The sequence below is a fragment of the Sorex fumeus genome, unplaced genomic scaffold (genome assembly GCF_029834395.1).
Source record: "Sorex fumeus unplaced genomic scaffold, SorFum_2.1 ptg000044l, whole genome shotgun sequence".
Lineage (NCBI taxonomy): Eukaryota > Metazoa > Chordata > Mammalia > Eulipotyphla > Soricidae > Sorex > Sorex fumeus.
The window spans coordinates 50,907,510-50,929,364 of record NW_026606101.1 but is presented as its reverse complement, the minus strand read 5'-3'; the positions used below and the strand labels follow the sequence as shown (position 1 = coordinate 50,929,364).

General features: G+C 44.2%; 1 protein-coding gene across 2 annotated transcripts in view; it reads right to left on the bottom strand.

Annotated features, from left to right (window-relative positions):
* The window catches only part of VPS8 (VPS8 subunit of CORVET complex), a 257,750-nt gene that overhangs the window by 101,596 nt on the left and 134,299 nt on the right, over positions 1-21,855 (bottom strand). For both annotated transcript variants that reach the window (XM_056121586.1, XM_056121585.1), the window contains exons 29-33: positions 19,759-19,878; positions 17,354-17,410; positions 13,337-13,419; positions 10,921-11,005; positions 9,359-9,457 (exon numbers count right to left, since the gene is read on the bottom strand). In XM_056121586.1, coding sequence (XP_055977561.1) covers positions 9,359-9,457; positions 10,921-11,005; positions 13,337-13,419; positions 17,354-17,410; positions 19,759-19,878 — 444 coding nt within the window. The remainder of the gene's footprint in view (positions 1-9,358; positions 9,458-10,920; positions 11,006-13,336; positions 13,420-17,353; positions 17,411-19,758; positions 19,879-21,855) is intronic.

Genomic DNA, 21,855 nt, shown 5'->3' with positions numbered 1-21,855 from the left:
GTTTCAATTTTTCTGGGTAAAATTTCTAAAATTTCTCTTCCAGGCCTGGTGAATTGAGACACTAGAAATACTTTAAGAAATCAACTTAAGATCATACATAAATAAGTTTTAAATAAAACTAAGGTGTGGGCCACTGTTAACTAGTTGATAAGACAAAGTTCTATCAAGTCTAGAACTTCCAATCTGCCCTCTGCATTAATTTTCTTACACACTACTGTGTTCTTATTCTTGAAACTCTCTTCTTACTGGATAGCACAGCAGTAGGGCGTTTGCCTTGCACGCAGCCAACATGGCTGACCCGAGTTCGATTCCTCCACCCATCTCGGAGAGCCCGGCAAGCTACCGAGAGTATCTCGCCCGCACGGCAGAGCCTGGCAAGCTCCCCATGATGTATTCGATATGCCAGACACAGTAACAACAAAGTCTCCAATGGAGACATTACTGGGCCCGCTCGAGCAAATCGATGAACAACGGGAGGGCCTTTACCTTTACCTCTTCTTATTTGATTTCCTGTGATCCGTTCACTACTCAACCTTTCTAATCAATGCAATTTGCTTAACTAAAGAGCAATACAGTAATATTGTCAGATAAAACTAACTTGGATACCTTTTCAAGGCTACAATATTCATGATGGATCTAATTTTTTGTTTAATTATTATTCATAATAATTATATAAAGATCATATTATATAGATTTAAAATATGAGTCGACACAATTAAGTTTTATACTACATTTATATAATACACCCGAAAATAGAGAAGGTATAACTATTAACTATTTTCTGTGGAAAAGAGGATTTTACTTCATAACTGCTGACACTAAAAAGGAAGCTACTATGAGCTAATTCTAAAAATATTTTGAAAACAAAGCAGAAAATATAAACATATAATTAATTAAATGATTTAATAAATAGAAAACTTGTGGGATTGAAGTGATAGTGCAGTAGGTACGTCACTTGTCTTGCACATGGCTGACCCAGCTGTGAGCCTCAGCATCAAATATGCTTCCCCAACCTCTACTAGAATGATGCCTGAGCTCAGAGAAAGGAATAAACCCTGAGTATTAATGTGTGTGTCCTCAAAATCTAAAAAAAAAAAAAAGAAGGAAAGAAATAGAAATCCCGTGATGATTTTTACCGATCAAAGAAACTTAACAAATAATCAAAACTTTCTATATAAATATAGAAAGCTGGGAATTTAAACTTTAAGTTTAAAATGTAATGTTAATACAGTTCATACAGTAAGCTACATTTAACTGTAATAAAAACTGGCAACAAACTACAATAGAATAAAACACACATGTCAAACTTAAAAAAAGTAAAATTTTCCACATGGAAAATTCCACCCAAATAGTTTCACTCTTAAGTTCTAGCAACAATTAAGGAAGAAGGATGTTATTTAACCCCTTACCAAAAACTAAAAAAAGAGTTGGGGGAAACCTCAAAACATCTATTCCACTCATCATATGCCATGAGCCAGGTTTTCATATTAATCCCAATCAAAAAATTGTAATGCAGGAAAATCACAGGTCAATCTTAATCATGGAAACTGATCCCATCATCCTAAATAAAAAGAATCATCCACATATATGTATATGTATAGGATAAGATATATCCCATAAAAAGTTGTATTTATCCAGAGAATTAAAGGTTGGTTTGGTATCAATAACATATACCACAAAAAAAGAATAAGGGAGAAATTGGTGATAAAATGCACTCACAAGAAACTGTTAGTTTTATCTCATCTATTTTTGTCTGTTCTTGGGGTTGGGTGGGGTTACACCTATCAGAGCTCAGGACTTACCCCTGGAGGTGCTTGGGTGACCATATGCCATGCTGGGAAGTCAACCAGGGTTGGCCGTGTGCAAAGCAAGCACCTGAACCCTGTACTATGTCTCCTGACCCCTTCTTCTAGCGTTGAAAGAGAACATACACAAAAATCTTCCTATTTGGAGAGGGCTGGTGAGGCAGTTCAGTGGCAGAGCATAGGCCTGAAGTTCTGGGTTTAAGGGTCATCCCTCCCACCAAAAAAATCCTTAAATACTGTATTTAGGTTAGAAAGAAAAATTTTTAATGCCGTTAACAATAACAGATAACGTAACATTGTTATATTAAAAACAAAGTAGCAACAGCAAATCTTACAAATTTGCTTACAGAAATCTTACAAAATATTGTCTCTAGAGAAAAAAGTTTATTTTTACTTTTGCCTCACACAAGTTTTGCCTGTACACTGAGTGATATCCTAGGCCCCAGAAAACTATAAAAATGTATAGAAAATATTCAATTAAGGGTTACACCCTCGAGCTGTTTGAAAAATTCACTATTGTAAAGAAGTTAATTAAATTCAAAATGATTGACAAGTTTAGTGCAATGTAAGACTTAAAATAATTTTTTTTAGCAAAACTGAACAATTTGAGGGGGTGGAATTATAGTACAATGGGTTGAGTGTTTGCCTTGCACATGGCTGACCCAGGTTTGATCCCCAAGACCACCAGGAGTGATCCCTGAGGGCCAAGCCAGAAGTAAACCCTAATCACTGCCAGCTGTGGCCTCAAACAATAACAAAACCAAAGAATTAACAATGTGACTTTGAAATGTATTTGGAAATACATTTGATCAAAAATAGCGAATACTCTGATAAAGATATCACGGTCCTCCCGTTGTTCATTAATTTGCTCAAGCGGGCCCAGTAACGTCTCTATTTTGAGACCTGTTGTTACTGTGTTTGGCATATCGAGTACGTCATGGGTAGCTTGCCAGGCTCTGCCGTGCGGGCGAGATACTCTCGGTAGCTTGCCGGGCTCTCCGAGAGGGGCGGAGGAATCGAACTCGAGTAGGCCATGTTGGCTGCATGCAAGGCAAACGCCCTACCGCTGTGCTATCGCTCCAAACCATGTATATATAATATATGGACCAGTGCTCAGAACTTAGTCCTGGCTCTGCACTCAGGAATCACTCCGGGCAGTGCTCAGGGCACTGTATGGGGTGTGAGTAGACACACCCTCTGTCACCCCTCACCTCTAGCATTGCTGTGGTACAGCCCTGGTGGCTTCCAGGGTTTGCTAAGTTTCCACCCAAACAAAGATAAAGATATAAAAGAAATTAATATAAAACAGCAGTATTTAGGGACCAGAAAACTAGGCTAACAGGCTGAGTGCACTGTGTTTTGCCTGCAGGAGTCCTGGGTTTGGTCTCTGGTACTGCACCCGCAGGTCCCCACTGTGAGTACCATCTGAGCATAGACCTGGGGAGTCGCCTCTGAGCACTGCTGGAGCTGACTCAAAAACCAGAATTCAAGTCTCTCTCCGTCATATTTAAAATATTATGGTTATTACTGATGCAAAGAAAAGCAAATAAACCAGCGAAACCAAGGATGTGGACCTTGGTATACTTATGACAAGGTAGCACTACAGAGCATGATGGAAAGGCAGCCTTCTAAATAACTGCTGCTGGGAAAGTAACGCACTCCGAAGGGGCAAAAAATAACTGGATCCCTACCTCACTCCATCAATGAAAACTGTTATCATGCAAACATAGAAAAAAAGTTGTTTCAAGCTTTAGAAAATAATACAGACTTTTAACTAAGTATAGAAAGAGAAACTTAGAATTTTGAAGAGAAGGAACACATGGAGGGTGCGGGATCCCGGAGGAAAAGAAAAAAGAAAAAACAGGTTCCAAAAAGAGCCGAGAGCACCGGCAAGTTCCAGATGGAGTAGGCGCCGCATCCCGCCTCCCCCAAATGGAACCCTGGTGACCAGAAGCCTCTACAAACACAGCTCGAGTATGCGGGAACGAGGACTTTTTCTCAAAACCGCGCGGCCGCTTAGGCGGCCGCGCCACATCTCTCTATATACAAAGTGATCAATGAGAAGTAAACCACCCAATCTTTCTCCCTGAAAATCAGAGTTAAGTTTGGAGCATGGCCACAGCCCCAGAAACACAAGGACTTAATGCAGAAACCAGCAGATTAGAGCAGAAAAGTGAACGGACGATGAGTTAAACCAGGCCATCATTTCTGCCCAGAGGGGAAAGGGTGTTGCCCCATTCGCCCTCTCTTCTCTGGAAAGAAGGATGGCGGCCGCATGGGAGCCTTGTGGACAGCAGGTATGAGCCGGGGGTGTGGGGGGCGACTAAAACTTCACGAGAAGGGGGGGCATTCCGGTCCGTCCTTCACGCCCTACCGAGGTCACCAGTTGCCCCCCACGAGCGGCTCCCCAGCACGGACACAGTCCCAGAAGCACAAGGACTTAATGCAGAACCCGGCAGCTTGGAGCAGAAAAGTGAAAGGACTATGCGTTAATCCAGGCCATCAAGTCTGCCGGAGGGGAAAGGGTGTTGCCCCATTCGCCCTCTCTTCTCTGGAAAGAAGGATGGCGGCCACATGGGAGCCTTGTGGACAGCAGGTATGAGCCGCGAGTGTGGGGGCGACTAGAACCTCATGGGAAGGGGGGCGTTCCAGTCCGTCCTTCACGCCCTACTGAGGTCACCACTTGCCCCCCACGAGCGGCTCTCCAGCACGGCCACGGCCCCAGAAGCACAAGGACTTAATGCAGAACCCAGCAGCTTGGAGCAGAAAAGTGAACGGACTATGCATTGATCCAGGCCATCAAGTCTGCCGGAGGGGAAAGGGTGTTGCCCCATTCACCCTCTCCTCTCTGGAAAGAAAGATGGCGGCCACATGGGAGCCTTGTGGACAGCAGGTATGAGCCGCGAGTGTGGGGGCGACTAAAACCTCATGGGAAGGGGGGCATTTCCGTCTGCCCTTCACCCCCTACCGAGGCCACCAGTTGCCCCCACGAGCGGCTCTCCAGCACGGCCACGGCCCCAGAAGCACAATGACCTAATGCAGAACCCAGCAGCTTGGAGCAGAAAAGTGAAAGGACTATGCGTTAATCCAGGCAATCATTTCTGCCCAGAGGGGAAAGGGTGTTGCTCCCTTCCGCCCTCCTCCCTCTGGAAAGAAAGATGGCGGCCACATGGGAGCCTTGTGGACAGCAGGTATGAGCCGGGGGTGTGGGGGCGACTAAAACCTCATGGGAAGGGGGGCGTTCTGGTCCGTCCTTCACGCCCTACCGAGGTCACCAGTTGCCCCCCGCGAGCGGCTCTCCAGCACGGCCACGGCCCCAGAAGCACAAGGACTTAATGCAGAACCCAGCAGCTTGGAGCAGAAAAGTGAACGGACTATGCATTGATCCAGGCCATCAAGTCTGCCGGAGGGGAAAGGGTGTTGCCCCATTCGCCCTCTCCTCTCTGGAAAGAAAGATGGCGGCCACATGGGAGCCTTGTGGACAGCAGGTATGAGCCGCGAGTGTGGGGGCGACTAGAACCTCATGGGAAGGGGGGCGTTTCGCTCCGCCCTTCACGCCCTACCGAGGCCACCGGTTGCCCCCCGCGAGCGGCTCTCCAGCACAGCCACGACTCCAGAACACAGAAACCAATTTCTTAACTATCTGACTTTCAGTAGAAATACTTCCAGGGTCAATAGGTAAAAGAGCAGAAACCCGAAACCAACATTTAATTCTTGAACCCAGCCGTAGAAAGCGAATCACTTCACAATGCTTTTTCAGCATGTCTGATTTGGGGGGGGGGCGGTAAACTCTAAATAATATTGGTGAATCTTTTATTGAAACAATGAATCTAATCAAAGCAGATAGAGTGTTAACTAGAATTCATCTGCCTCACAGGGACGGGGAGGGGTGGGGGGTGGGGTTTTATTGGGGTTCTTCATGGTAAAAAATAAGTATTGGTAAAGGGAAATGTGTTTGATATTTGCATGACTGAGACATAAACCTGAAACCTTTGTAACCTTTCCCACAGTGATTCAATAAATAAATAAAAAAAAATTTAAAAAAATATTCTATAAAAAAAAAAAAAGAAAGAGAAACTTAGAATTTTGACTTTTCTGAAAAGAACTATAAGGAAGAAAATGTAGAGTGGGTTACCCCACTGTAAAGAACTATTACAGATCAGTAAGTACAAGAGATAAAGTGAAAAATGGATAAAGAAGCGGGCATAGTACACAAATGAAATGTAAGTGGCAGACAAACATGAGAAGGCTACCAGCTCATCTGTTATTGAGAAGACACAAATTGAAAAATAATGAAGTCCCATTATACATCCATTAAACTGGCAAATCTTTATAGTCTATCAAGGACATAAAGCTAATGATATATGTCACACAATGCTAGCATCTAGTGAAGCTTCAGATCTTTATTCCAATTGATGAGGAAAACTCCGGAGTGGGTCCGGGATTATTAAACGATAGCATGCATCAAAAATCACCTGGATTGCCCCCCAATTCCTCTTTTGTAAACCACAGCACCAAAAAAGGAGAGAAAGAACTAAAGGGAGTGCCCTGCCAGAGGCGGGATGGGATGGGATGGGATGGGATGGGATGGGATGGGATGGGGGGGTGGGAGGGATACTGGGATTAGTGGTGGTGGAGAATGGGCATGGGTGGAGGAATGGGTACTCGATCATTGTGTAACTGAAACCCAAGCACAAAAATTTGTAAGTCTACAACTGTATCTCATGGTGTTTTACTAATAAAAATTAAAAAAAAAATCACTTGGATGCCTGGTAAGATACATCTTGCTGGACCTCACTGTCAGTATTTCTGACTCAGTGGATCCGAGGTTAAGGCAGAAGTTATACTTCTACAGACTTCTCAGGGAACACTGTGATGCTGGTGTAAGGGTGAAACTGAGAAAGTCTCTTTTTTGTGAAACACAGCTGGCTGAGGGCAAAAGACACCTACCAGTGTGTTCGAAGACTGACTACTTCTATCTACCTGAACTTAGAAAGAATGGAAAAGTTCATTAACAGTAGAACTGCAAAACTACAATTTTCATTGTTGGGTTTTTGTTTATTTTTGAGCCACACTTGGTGGTGCTCAGGGCTTGTTCGTGGCTCTGTTACTCAGGGATCACTCCTGGCAGTGCTTGGGGGACAGGAACTGAACCAGGGTTGGTTGCTTATATGCAAAGGAAGCACTTTAACTGCTGGACCATCTCTTCAACCACTGATATTTGCAAAATCAAATGCTATACAATAAAGATCAACCCTGGCTACAAACAACAAAATGTACAAGTTTGCCAAGACACAAAAGGGAAGATGGAAGAGAATATGAAGTATGACTTCTTATAAAGTTCACAAATATACAAAGCAAAATCTATTAAATTTTAAGAATGGAGAGATATACAGCAACAATACGAGAAAGGCAAAAAACTGTTACCAGAACTATGGCCGTGGGTATTATTAGCAGAGGAGGCATGGAATTATGATCAGGAACAGGTACATGGAAAACTGTGGGGACTGGAAATATTTTATTCATCTGGACCTGGGATGTTTGCTTTTAAATTTCTTATTAAACTTTTCGTTTGTATTATGCACTTATTTTTACTTCAAAGTAAAAAGTATTTTTTAAAAATCTAATGAAACATATTTTGTCCATATTGTAAAAACTATCTAAACCAGAGATCCTTTTTATCTGGCATACAGATCAACCTAAGAATGGCTTTGGGGGAGGTTGTATGGGGTGGGGGTGAGGGGTGCAGCCCAGAGATTCCTGAAATTATAAACAAATTATGCATCTGTGCACTTATGAAATCCTATGAGGCACAGGTCCAAATAGCTCACTAAATTCTGAAAAGAGGTCAATAACACCCAAACTGATAAGAAGCACCAATCTATATACACTGTGTGTGTAGTAAGAAAAATTTATCACGAGGACTTTTCCCCTAAAATGTTACCTTGTCATTTTGATTTTATTTATGTACAGAAGTCCTTCAAGGAAAACAACAACAACAACAAAAACCACTATAACCTTGCAACCTTGTCCTTAAAAGAGATCTACTAAAAAGTCCAGGGTGAAAAAGCATGCAGATGTGGGAAAAACAGTCAGCAGAAATAATGGTCGTGCAGCAGAAATGCTTCTTGGTTTCTCCAGCATGAGCTTTCTGCTGAGCAATTTGTTTGCTCATTGATTAATTCATCACGTTCCACATTATGCAGAGAGACAGGGCTGCGTTTCGGATGTCTGGAGTCCATGTGCTCAAACCCCTGCATAATGCAGATGAGGTGGAAGGAAGAATGTGCCAGAATGTAGCTATGGAGACTCACGGGGGATGATGAAAGGAAAGAGAATACAAAATGATTAAAGGAGAAAAAGACCTAACTCAAAATAGCAGGCACCCTTGGGTTCTTTCACCGGGACACATTCATCTTACTGTAAGCAGGAATATGATAATATTAAATAACATATATATGTATATATTTTTCAATCCTATAGATGAAAGAGTGGAAATTACTTCAGGCCACACATCCGATGATGCCACTTTTGATGCCAGATGTTTCACAAAAGATGTTACTCACATTTCTGATCTTTCTAACTTTGCAGCCTTCAGGAACCAGAACAAAGTAGCCACATCCTAAATCATGTTCTCTTGGTTTCAAAGCTCATCCCTCCTTTCCATTTACTCTATGCTTGAGATATTTTTTTGTTTGAAAGATTTTTAAAACATGTTGGACAATCATCTTTCACCACAGCTCCAAACCCATCACTAGAAGTTACTCGCTCCCATTACTTGCCTGATCTTTATTATAAGGACAGAGACTTGGTGAATATAATATTCAAAATTAGGACCTTACCTCAGCATCTTTCATTACTTAAAAAAATTTTTTTCAACCATCAGTGACTCATAAAACAATAAATTTCCCCATAAGTGCTAACTGTCTGTTTCTTTGGTTACACAGTTATATACCCAAGTGGAGTGGTTTTTTTTTTTTTTAAAGAAGAGATTCTGATCATTTATTTATCACATCCTTCCACTTAGGCATCTATAAGCAAGGCTTTTGTTTTTAAGGATTTGTTTGGGAATCAGCTCTCTTTATCCTTGTAAAACAGTACTCGGAAACAAAATCAGAATCATCATTCTGATACATATAGAGGAAGATACATCAGAATGACTTATTGCAGCAAAGGCTCTAAAGCTCCATGGAGTGATTAGAGGGGATGATCCCAATGCAGGTCAAAGGAAAAGATTAGTCAAACTCTCAAACTACTCTGCAAAACCCTACTAATATCCCAATTTGTCAACTAGAGAATTAGACCTGAGCTCTTTTTGTTTTTATTATTACTTTTTTCTGAGCTCTTTGCTGAAGTGATGATGTAACAGACTATATATGACATGAGTTTTGTGATACAAAGATGAGGTGGATTGAATGATCTGAAAAAGACATTAATCCTCCAGTGAAATCAACATCCAGCTATAACACCTGTTATCGTTTGGTTAATGCAGAATTGGTTTGTGAGCTATCTACAAGGAAATGGAAGTTTAAGAAGTTTCATAGAATAAGTACCTCAATATGATCCATGGCTTTCTGCCACACAGCCTGCTTCTCCTCCGCACTGTGTCCAGGAATGGACAAGATATTGTGAATGTAGTTAAAGACTTCTTCCTGAGGAGCACAAGACAGTGTATTCATTCATTCATTCACTCGAGTGATTTTAAGTCACTATTTTAAGTCTGCCCCGGTTTTGGTAAACACCAAGTCACATCAGGAGATGGAAATTCACTTGGGGACTGTTAGCTGACGAAAACTGACACCAAAATGGAAAAGGCACTGTTTTAAGTGTAGGGCAGGCAGACCTGTCCTAATGAACTTAACCTCCATTCATTAACAAACGAGAGACTATCCTGTGTTAGTCTTGGGTGGTCTCGGTCCACATTACCAATTCCAAATCGAATCATTCTTGCCCTACAGGTCTTTGCCCTATGGTAGGAGTGGAAAGCCAAATGCCAAGGGCTACTTAGATGTTTTTAACATTAGTCACTGGCCATGCAATACAGGCACAGGGGCCTCAGGCAGCCGGCCTGAGAAACACAGCTGTCTGTCCTATCATACACCAGAGCTGGGTCACAGGAAGGAGTTCATCGTCTCAGCTGACCTGTGGGCTGGACACTCCCTACTCCTACCCTAGACACTTCCCAAGCTGATTCGGCCTAGCACCCCACTTTAAAAACAGAAAACAACCAGCACTCCGCTGGGAATCTGGAAATCTACCTTCTTTAAACGCACAAATAGGAGGTGCCCCTTAATGCACCCGAGGTTCCTACGTACTTCTGGGTGGTCCCTGAGTCCCTGTGGGGCTGGAATCACTTCCTTTGGGAAACTCTCATCTCTACTGATCTTCATTTCACCTAGACGGTCTCTGTTCAGTTCCCCGAACTTGTCAAGAGTGTTCCCCCAAGGCCAGAGAGAGTGTGGGGGTTAAGGCACAGGTTTGCACGTGGCTGGTCCAGTCTAGTTCATTCCTACAATGGCTCGAGTCCCTGCCAACATTCTGAGTATGATCTCTGAGCACAGGTTGGGGAGGGTGGGGTGAGGTAAGCCCTGGCGCCACTGGGTGTGGCCTGATCCCCAAAGTAAATGTCCCCCATTCTGAGCACTTCCTGGAATTCCTTCCCACAGGCCGGTGGCCTGACCATGCTCCCCTCAACCTCCCAAATGTAGTTTAGTTTATATGTCACTTCCTCTGATTCCTCCCCCAGTCTCCTTCTACAGGCCAGTTCCTCTACTGCCCTCTAAATTTCCAGCACTTTCAGTTTTGTAGTTTTCACTGTAATTTGAAATGATGCACTGTTTTTCTTCCTGTTTCTGCAGTGTCAGAACCTCACTCTGCTACTCAGCAATGTCCCTGGCCATGTACTTGGTTTTATGAATATCAGTGTTTGGTACTAAACGTAAGTCCTTGAATAGCAGAAACCATATCTGCTTTAATTGGCAATATATACTTGACTAATATCGAGCTAATAAAAATCTACTGAACGGAAAACCTACTAAACATATTTTCCTGCCTAATAAAAAGCGGGGGGCGGGGGGCGGGGGGCGGGAAGAGTTAGCGCAATCTCTTTGCTCACCTCTCTTAGAGGGTCACGTAAGTAACAATCAATAATTTTGTCATATTGGTGTTCTCGTTCATACATAAATTCACAAATCTGATAGCTGGAACATAAAAATAAAGTATTAATGCACAAGCAGGCAAGTGGTTACTGGCTTACTGCTTCACAAAATTTAGTTGGGGGTTTTGAGATATTAAGAAAAAGGGATAGGACCAGCCCGCCCGCTCCTCTCTGGAAAGAAAGATGGCGGCCGCACGGGAGCCTTGTGGAAAGCAGGTTTGAGCCGGGCTCGGGGGAGCGGCGGGGACCTCATGGGAAGGGGGGCTTTGTGGGCCGTCCCCCACGCCCCACCGAGGTCGCCAGCTGCCCCCCACGAGCGGCTCTCCGGCACGGCCACGGCCCCGGAGGCACAAGGACTTAGCACAGAGAACCAGCCGCTTGGAGCAGAAAAGCAAATGGACTTGTGTTGAACCGCGCCACCAAGCCTGCCCGGAGGGGAAAGGGCGTTGACCGGCCCGCCCGCTCCTCTCTGGAAAGAAAGATGGCGGCCGCACGGGAGCCTTGTGGAAAGCAGGTTTGAGCCGGGCTCGGGGGAGCGGCGGGGACCTCATGGGAAGGGGGGCTTTGTGGGCCGTCCCCCACGCCCCACCGAGGTCGCCAGCTGCCCCCCACGAGCGGCTCTCCGGCACGGCCACGGCCCCGGAGGCACAAGGACTTAGCACAGAGAACCAGCCGCTTGGAGCAGAAAAGCAAATGGGCTTGTGTTGATCCGCGCCACCAAGCCTGCCCGGAGGGGGAAGGGCGTTGACCAGCCCGCCCGCTCCTCTCTGGAAAGAAAGATGGCGGCCGCACGGGAGCCTTGTGGAAAGCAGGTTTGAGCCGGGCTCGGGGGAGCGGCGGGGACCTCATGGGAAGGGGGGCTTTGTGGGCCGTCCCCCACGCCCCACCGAGGTCGCCAGCTGCCCCCCACGAGCGGCTCTCTGGCACAGCCACGACTCCAGGGCACAGAAACCAATCTCTTAACTAGCTAACTTTTAATAGAAATTCTTCCAGGGTCAATAAGTAAAGTAGCAGAAATTCAAAACCGCGCGGCCGCGATAGCGGCCGCGCGACATCATTTTATTCTTAAACCAAGTTGTAGAAAGCAAATCATTTCACAACGCTGTTTCAGCATGTCTGATTGGGGGGGGGGGGTGGGTCGTAAACTCTAAACAATAATTGTGCATCTTCTATCGAAATAATCTATCTAGTCAAAGTAGATAGAGTATTAACTAGAACTCATGTGCCTCACAAGAATTGGGAGGGGTGGGAGGTGGGGGTCTATTGGGGTTCGGGGTTAAAAATGAGTATTGGTAAAGGGAAATGTGTTCAGTATCTACATGACTGAGACCTAAACCCGAAAGCTCTGTAACTTTTCCCACAGTGATTCAATAAATAAATAAATTATAAAAAAAAAAAAAAAAAAAGAGAAAAAGGGATAGGGGCTGGAGTGATAGCACAGTGGGTAGAGCATTTGCCTTGCATGCGGCTGATCCGGGTTCGATTCCCAGCATCCCATATGCTCTCCTGAGCACTGCCAGAAGTGATTCCTGAGTGCAAAGCCAGGAATAACCCATGAGCATCGTCGCCAGGTGTGACCCCCCCCCCAAAAAAAAGGGATAAACCTGATATGGTTTTCATAGCTAAACCAAGTTACAGTATCTAAGGGATCTGCCAATTTCTAAACACAGGTTAAAGATGTTTCTGAATTCTATGTTTATAAGAATTTTTTTTTTTTTAGTTTTTTTCTTTTTGGGCCAAAACCAGAAATCCTCAGGGGTTATTCATAGTTCTGTGTTCAGTAACTACTCCTGGAGATTCTGGGGATTCTTGGGGGATCGCATGGGATGCTGAGGATAGAATCCTAGTCGGCCATGTGCAAGGCAAACACCCTACCCTCTGTATTAGCACTCTGGCTCCCATGTATATGAGAAGGTTTAAATAAATGTTATATACATTGTTTTTTCTACTTCACCCCTTTCACCTCCGCCCACTGCCTCCCCCAACATGCAGGGACTGACACATTCAAGGCAAATTATAAGTAACTTTGTGAAGTGTCTCTGTTCAGAATTTTATAATGTCAAGTAAAACATTCAACAAAGTAGATTAACAGCAACATTAACATATTACATCTTATTTGCAAAGTTAAATTTTGCAGTTGTAAATCATGAATAAAAAGAAACTAAATAATGAAACATCAGAAGATTGTGTTTTCAGTTCCATACTAAAGCAAATATATAAACACTACAAGTCAATGGTCAATTTCTGCAAATTTTACTAATACTGAGACTTGAAAGGCAAAGACATTCACACTTAGGTTTTTTGGTTCCTATTTGCATAATATGTCTATAAACTGGGCTTCAAGTTAGAGAAAAACAATTTAATAATTACTTACAACTCTGCTTTTTCTGCCATGCGAATGAGTCGGCTCTCTTCAAATTGAACTATGCCTCCAGCATGCAGCAGTTCTAAAAGGACCTGAATATTTAGAATAAATAAAAATACTTTAGAAAATACTTTTGTTTACTACCACATTAAGATTTAGAGTTTATTTAGTTGGGCAGTGCATAGCATCTTTCTTCTTCTTCTTCTTCTTCTTCTTCTTCTTCTTCTTCTTCTTCTTCTTCTTCTTCTTCTTCTTCTTCTTCTTCCTCTTCTTCTTCTTCTCTCTCTCTCTCTCTCTCTCTCTCTCTCTCTCTCTCTTCTCCTTCCCCCCCTCCTTTTCTCTTTCCTTTCCTCCCCCCCCCTTCCTCTTTGCTTTCTCTTGATGCTTTGGCTCACTTTCAAATATGCTATGGTTTAGACTTACTCAAATGTTGATTATACTGTATTTTGCTTATCTTAAAAAAAGATAAATAAATGGTCCTGTTTTTCAAACAATGAGAAATGCCACATTTCTTGCAAGTAAAGTCTAATTAGAATATTTAACTGACTCCTCATTAAGCAAAAAAACTTCTGTAGATAGTTGACCATTGGACTGTCACTGTCCTCCCATTGTTTATCGATTTGCTCGAGCGGGCCCAGTAACTTCTCCATTTTGAGATTTGTTACTGTGTTTGGCATACTGAATACATCATAGGTAGCTTGCCAGGTTTTGCCATGCAGGCGAAATACTCTTGGTAGCTTACCAGGCTCTCCGAGAGAGGCGGAGGAATTGAACCCAGCTCGGCCAGGCTGGCAGCACACAAGGCAAACGCCCTACCACTGTGCTATTGCTCCAGCCCATTGACCATTGGACAACAGGACTTAACTGCATGTGTGTACATGAAGATTTTTTGGTACACAGGTGATGCAAATTTACAGTATCATACAAAAGCTCAGTGCAGTAAATACATGTTTCTCTTATGGCTTTCCTAACAACATTTTCTTTTCTCTAGCTTACTTTATTGTAAGAATTCAGTCTATTTTACACAGAACATACCCCCAAATGGCCTGGCCGACTATTTATATTATCATAAGTCTTCCAGGCAAGAGCAGACTATTAAGTTTAACTGTCAAGGGTTAGCTGCATGTTCTTTCAAAAAATAAACTTTTCTTTGCAAACTTTTCATGTCTTTTATGGACTTTAAAATCTTCACTGGTCAAATTAGTGTTTGTCACATCTTCATGTTTATTTTTCTAGCTGTTTATTTTGGGGACCAATTTCAGATTTCATAGCATATTATTCACAAGGGTCAAAGAGTGGAAATGACCCAAATGTGCACCAATGGATGAAGAGACAAAATACGGTTATCCACCTAATGCAACAGCTTCATCCTTAATGGGGGAATGAAATTCTGATAAATGCACAACAAAGTGTTGAAGTGGAAAATATCATGCTAAGTGAAGTAGGTTTGTCACAGAATCACTAATAGGTTTTATTTGTATGAGATAACCGTAGTAGACAATTCATAGAGACAAAAAAAAGCTGAAGAGCAGCTGCTGGGATGGAGGATGGCGAGTTACTACTTAACAGGAACAACGTCTCTTTTCAAAAAGAGAAAAAGTTTCTGTGGGTGACTGATAAAGAGTCACACAATGATGTCAATACACATAATGCCAATGAACTGTACACCTTGAAATGACTTAAAGACAAATTTTATTATATATTTCACCATAATAAAAAACAAGTGAGGGGCTGGGATGATAGTCTAATGGGTGGGGTGTTTGCCTTGCATGCAGCTAACCTGGGTTTGAGCCCCAGCACTACAGATGCTGCTCTTAATATCCCTGTATTAAGAGGCCAAGGCTGGAGAGATAATACAGAGAGCAGAGTGCTTGCCCTGCACGTGTCTGACCCTGTTCTCTATGGTCCCCCAAGCACTACCAGAGTGATACCTAAGCACGGAGCCAGAAATAAGTCATGAGTACAGTCCAATAAGGCCCCCAAATAAAATGAAATGAAACAAAAAAATAATAAAACTGGAAAATACAAATAAAAACTCCCAAGACGCGGAGTAATGTTTTTCTCGAAACTTCAGAAACCTTTAGGTGGTTTTGGTGCTCAGGGGCTACCCCTGGCTGTGCTGGCGGGTCATGCCTCATGGCGCTCAGAGGCCACGCAACGCAGGGCACTGGAATCGGGCCTCCTGCATCAAAACACGTATTCCAACACTGAGCCAGCAGGACAGGAAACCACTAAAAACATGCTTTGCTTTTTCTTCTTTTTTTGCAGGGGATGGCTGGGTTAGAATCACACTGTGGGTGGTTCGGGAACTATTCCTGGCTCTGTGCTTAGGAGTGACTCCTGGTGGTTCTTGGGGAACTCTGTGTGGTACTAGGGATTTGAACTGGGGGTGGCTACTAGCAAGACAAGCAGCTTGCTTTGACCTCCCAAAGCTCTCTCCAGTCTCTAACATAGCCTGTTTTTTATATAAGGGTAGGAAGGGAGGGAGGAAGGGAAGGGATGAAGGGTGGAGGGGGGAGGGAGGGAAGGAGGCAGGCAGACCTATTCCAACTTCGACCATGAGCAACTTTTTATATGAGGGAGGACCATCTTAAAGGGGGCTCCTGATAACGTAGCATTACTAAACTATAGTCACTTTCACAAGTTTTACTATTACATTTACATCCAGCTTTTGTTTAATTTTGTTTAATTTAATTTATATTAAAGGTTTTTAAAAATCATTTTATATAATAATACTATGCATAGCAAGATCCAGTTTTTCTATCTGAACAGAGCTATATGGACAAAATGAAAAGTCCATCTGACAACTTGCATTCCACATAATTTAGAAGAAAAATGTTATTAGCCGTTCTCATCCCTAAGACAGTCTGAGGAGCCGCTGGGTCACAGCTGTGCAGAGAAAGGGCTCACTGCCGACACCTCTATTCTTTATCTGCTTCAAACTCCCAGCTGTGATCTCGCTATCAGAAAAAAAGTGAACACAGCCCTCTAATACTTATTTTTTGTAGCTTATTTATCAGCCAGTGAGCACTAAGAACAGAGGATTTTCTTGGTGTTCATGATTATAGTTGGGTAACTTTAAAGAATGTTACTTCTAGGAGGGACCCTCAAGAAAGTGGCCAAGGGAACAGAGAGATAGTACTGTGGGTAGGGCGCTTGCCTTGCACATGACCAACCTGGGTTCAATCCCCTGCATCCCTTATGATCCCCTGAGCTCCACCAAGAGTGATCCCTGACCAGATTGGTGAAACAGTGGAATGTAGGGCATGACAGGTATCAACTTTTCCAGAACGAAAAAGGAGGGAATGTCTCTTTTAAGGTCATGCTAATTTGGTTGCCAGCCAGGCCTGATCTTCTTAGGTATTTAGCTGGACAGAAATTTGTCACCTATGAACTTCTAATAGTCATCCATATTGTTTTGTGATTGCCATTCCTCAGCTCAGAGTTGGAGTTTGTCACAAGTGAAACCCTCTTTTCTGACTCCACAGAAGGTTTCTTTCTGGCTCACTCTACTTCCCCATTCTTTTCTTCTTTTTTCTCTTTCCAATACATTTTCTCACTTGGGCACCAGGAGTTACAAGGTGTCCGTAATAGTTTCAGGCAGCCAATGTTCCAACCCCCATCCCATCACCAGTGTCAACTTCCCTCCAGGAGTGTCCTCAGGTTCCCTCTCATCCCCCAACAAGCATCGTCATCCTCCTTAACAAGCACACTTTTAAGTTTAATCATTGTGGTTTGGCTCTGAATCCTACCGTATTGACGGCTCAGTGGCTTAGATATACACACACGCCACACTTCTATACTGGTAAAGTGTCCAAGGCCCCTGTCCCTTGCCCTGTTATTCCCAATCACCTCTTCTTACTCCTTGCCCCAGTCCCTGTTTCTCTCCTTCTTGAACCTTTTCATTTCTCTAATCTGAGGCCAAGGGTTTGCTCAGGCAAGTTTGGTACCTCCCTTGTCATGAGATTTTATATATCACACAACTCTCTCCCAATCTTTAGCACAATTAGCTCCAAGAGTTCATACCTGCTGCCTTTCAGAGTGTCGAGAGTCATCATCAGGACTACAGAGGAATTCAAGAACCTGGTCAAAGAAAAGGATATTTTCAATTGGGCTACCACCACCATGCCACGACACTGCTGCAAGTCATAAAGCCATGACTTATCGATTCTGTCTCACCAACTCGTTCACATGAGGCCATAACAAGTACAAAGAGGTGGAGGGTGTCTTCCCACCAGCTGGCCTAGCACATCACACTGTGGGTTCAGGTAAGCTAGTCTGTTTCAAATTCATCTTATGCCCATTTCTCCACTGGCCAAAACATGACTAGCAGGTGGTAGCATTTTTGACCATAATCTCAAATTGTCTCTTTTGTCTCCACAACCAGTCAAGAAACGGACTAAGGATTTCAGGACCAGGTGGGCCACAGCCATGCTGGCAAGTCCCAGAAGTTCCTGGGTGGGCTGGGTAATACTGGTGATGTGTATCAGCATGGGACCAACATCCACAAGTACCAACCAGGTCATGTGGCAGAGTAGGTATGAGGCATTCCCAGTGAGAACAGGAATCAGACACGCTAAGGGTAAAGGCAGCTCAGATAGAGAAGGGAGCACCAAATAAAGGGTGTTGGGAAGATCTGCCCAGGATGGGAGATACATGCTGAAAGTAGACTATAGACAAAACATGAATACCACTCAATTCCTCTTTTGCAAACCACAGCACCCAAAAGGAGAGAGAGAACAAAAGGGAATGCCCTGCCACAGAGGCAGGGTGGGATGGGGGTCGGGGGGTGTGAGGGGTACTGGGATCAGTGGTGGTGGAAAATGGGCACTGGTGGAGGGATGGGTATTCGATCTTGTATAACTGAAACCCAAGCACAAAAATTTGTACGTCTACAACTGTACCTCATGGTGTTTCACTAATAAAAATTAAAAAAAAAAAAAAGAACAGGAAATAGGACCCAGAGAGATAGTACAGTGGGTAGGGCGCTTTCTTGCCCGGGGTCAAGCCAGGTTTGACCCCCAGCTTCCCATATGGTTCCCTGAACGCACTGGGAGTGATCCCTGACTGCAGAGCCAAGAGTCAGCCCTGAATATCACCAGGTGTGGGCCACCTTTCCCCAGCACCCAGAAAGAAGAGGAATCAGAGCTTCTATACAACTGCCAACCTTAATTAACCGTGAGCAGCCTGGGGTTACTGCTGCCCCAAACCAGATGGGAGCAGCTCCCAACCCTGTCATGGTGTGAGGGGAGGGGACAGTTCCCGAGGCAGCCAGGTAGGCCAGATCCACCAGCTGAAAGGCTGAGAATGAGAGCAGTGGGGGTGGGGAGTGGGCAGGAGGATGGGACTGGGTCCTGGTAGGCAGAAGTCACATAGAAGAGGAGCCCCCATATACCAAATATAATTTTCCTAAAAATAAAAAAAAGGTGAGGAGGACCGGGACCTGGTGACATAATTCTGAATTAAGGTGCTTGCCCTGCAAGCAGCTGACTCTGGTTTGACCCCGGCACCACACAGGTCCCCAGCACCAACGGGGGTCACTCCAGAGCACAGAGTCAGGACCAGCTCCTGAGACACAGCCAGGTATGGCCCCAACCCCCCACCCCTACTAAGAACAAATAAAAACAAAACATGTTTACAATGTAATTTTTTATAAGTTCAAGTCCTTAGTTGTGGACACATAAAAGATGAACTCTGGGGTAAGACCACTTGAATTTGAATCCTAATCTAATTTTAACGCTTAATTATATATATTTTTTCTTACTGATAACAGCATTTATTAAGGATGACCTTGGATGAGTGACTTAACATCTCTAGGCTTTTGTCTCCTCATCTGTAAAATGAAGACAGCAGCTGTACCAATTATAGACCTACTTGGAGCTTTAAATTAATATAAATACATAAGGTTTGGAGCTGAGCTCTGTGCAGTGTTCAATAGAAGCTGATCATCATTAACAACTTCCTCCAGATAAAATGTTCTTAGTCACCCATAGCTAGGCAGTAAGTAGTTCACTGGGATTAACAGACACCTTCAGAGTGAAAAGAATTTATGATAAATTCAGAATTTCTAAAATTAATCTCTTCTCCAGATAGTAAACATTAGTCTCACTACCAGTGAGATGAGTGATTCTTAAATTGGAAGAAAAGAATTTCAGGCAAATTAAAGTGATAGTAATTACAGTAATTGAGAGATTTACTTGTAAGCCAATCTCTACAAACCATACTCCCAAGGTACTAGGCAAACTCATACCATCCAGATGTCATTAAACAAAGAAACAACTAATTTAGAATCATACTTAAAATCTGAACAAGCATCTCCTGGAAAGACCCTGACCCAATAAAGAGGCCACTATATTAAGAACCACTGCAGGGCTTTCCGGACAGTACACAGAATAAAAATAATTCTTGCTCTCACTCTGAAAGGCACTCACCTGATCAAAAAGGGTTCGGTTGACAAACAAGGTATTGTCAGGCTTCGCAAGCTGCCGGGCAAGAAATGTAAAGAGACATCCTACTTGCGAAGGAGTGAAATCTGAATTCTCCACCATAACCTAAGGAGAAAAAGGGATCATGTATTCAAACACACTATCTTGTGCAATGCACACACAACTAAAAGAGTAAAGGTAAAGTAAAGGCCCTCCCGTTGATCATCAATTTGCTCGAGCGGGCCCAGTAACGTCTCCATTGGAGACTTTGTTGTTACTGTGTCTGGCATATCGAATACGTCACGAGGAGCTTGCCAGGCTCTGCCGTGCGGGCGAGATACTCTCGGTAGCTTGCCGGGCTCTCTGAGAGGGGCAGAGGAATCGAACTCGGGTCGGCCATGTTGGCTGCGTGCAAGGCAAACGCCCTACCGCTGTGCTATCGCTCCGTATTAATAAAATAATAAAGACTCATGAGAAGATTCTTTTTTTTTTTTTTAAAGATTCTTTTTTGCTCAAGGATCACTCCTAATCGTGCTCAGGAAACCTTATGTGGGGCCAGTCAAAAAATCCAGGCCAGCCATATGAAAGGCAAGTGTCTTACCTCTGTACTATCTCTCTGATATGTTAATCTTAATAATCCGATTTTAGTAGGATTCTCTTGGTAAAATGCTTTTTAGGAGGATCCGGTTCCCTGGGTTGACCCAAGGTGAGGTGCAGCCCTGGAGGTCCTCCACCCCCCAGTATCGGCAGGGGCCCCTGGGGACCCCTGTCCTTCAGGGTGCTCACAGCAACACCTCCTCGGGCCCTGGCTCTGAGCCCCCAGATCCCCAAGCACCATCCGGAAAGCACCCGCCCCCTCCACTTTTGAATTTTTAAATCTCTGATGTTTATGCAGGAAAATGCATAAATGCTTAGGATGGGAGTTACAAAGATGGACAGGTAGGAGAGCTGACCGTGATCAGAACTGGCCTGGGAAAATAACAGAAGGATGAAATACAAGGCAGAGGGAGACCGAGACCCATCGGATGGCAGAGGGCCAGGGGAGGGCCAGGAGGCCCTGAACTACAGCGGTGACAATGCGAGTGGGAGAAAGGACAGCTCAGAGCAAGGAGACGGCACCCAGGTTCATACAGGCGGGACTGTGCGTGGAAGAATGAACAATGGCAGGTCCCGATCCAGAGAGGCAGGAGAGAGACTAAGGCTGCCATCGGCTGAGAGGGAGAGTTCAGACACCAGGTACTGCTGGGATGGGTTTAGAGATGATACGATTCTGTAACAATGACAGTACCCTGGCTAGATCCCCAGCACTGCAGATGGTCCCCTGAGCACTGTCTGGAGTCACTCCCAAGCACAGAGCCTAGGCTAGCCCCTTAGTGCCACAGGATGTGGCCTCAAACCCCTACTCCAGCTAAAAGAAAGTTTCAAAGAGGGGACCAGAGAGATAGGACAGGAGTTACAGCACTTGCCATGCCTGGAGCCAGTCCTGGTTCAATCCCTCGCACCACATGGTCCCCCAAGCAATGCTGGGTGTCCTGGATGACCCCCAACACCTCAGGGCCCAACCAGCCCTGTGCTCTTAGGCCTTTGCAAAGAACAACTGGCTCAGCCAGCTGAGAATGACAGGGAGTGGCCCCCAGGCACGCAAAGCTCTGCGTCGTTCCCCCCCCCCCCTCCCCCCCGTCCCCAGCCCAAATACAGAGTTTTCTATCTTGAGAATAGTCATCACTCCTTTATAACATGCAGGTCCATGCCGCGGATTTAACCCCTGGAGGCCCTCTGGAACCTGGATCGTGCTTAACCCTTCCTGTGCTCTGAATATGTCAACTCCTCAACTGTCTGATTCTAGATACCCTCTTCTGAGAAAATAATCTCTACTAAGCTCTAATGTGCAGCCAATGGCCCGTGACCTCAGCGAGGATATTACAGGTCAGCATCCTGGAAATTTTGATTTCTCTCATTTTCTGTCTCGTACCTCTTTATTTCAAGACCATGCTCACAGAATTCTGTGATTAACTGACCCTCCTTGCTGGTTTGCTGCTCATTTGCTCTGGTTGTTCCCTACATTCCTCCTTTCACCGACTTTCCCAACAGTCTACCCATGAG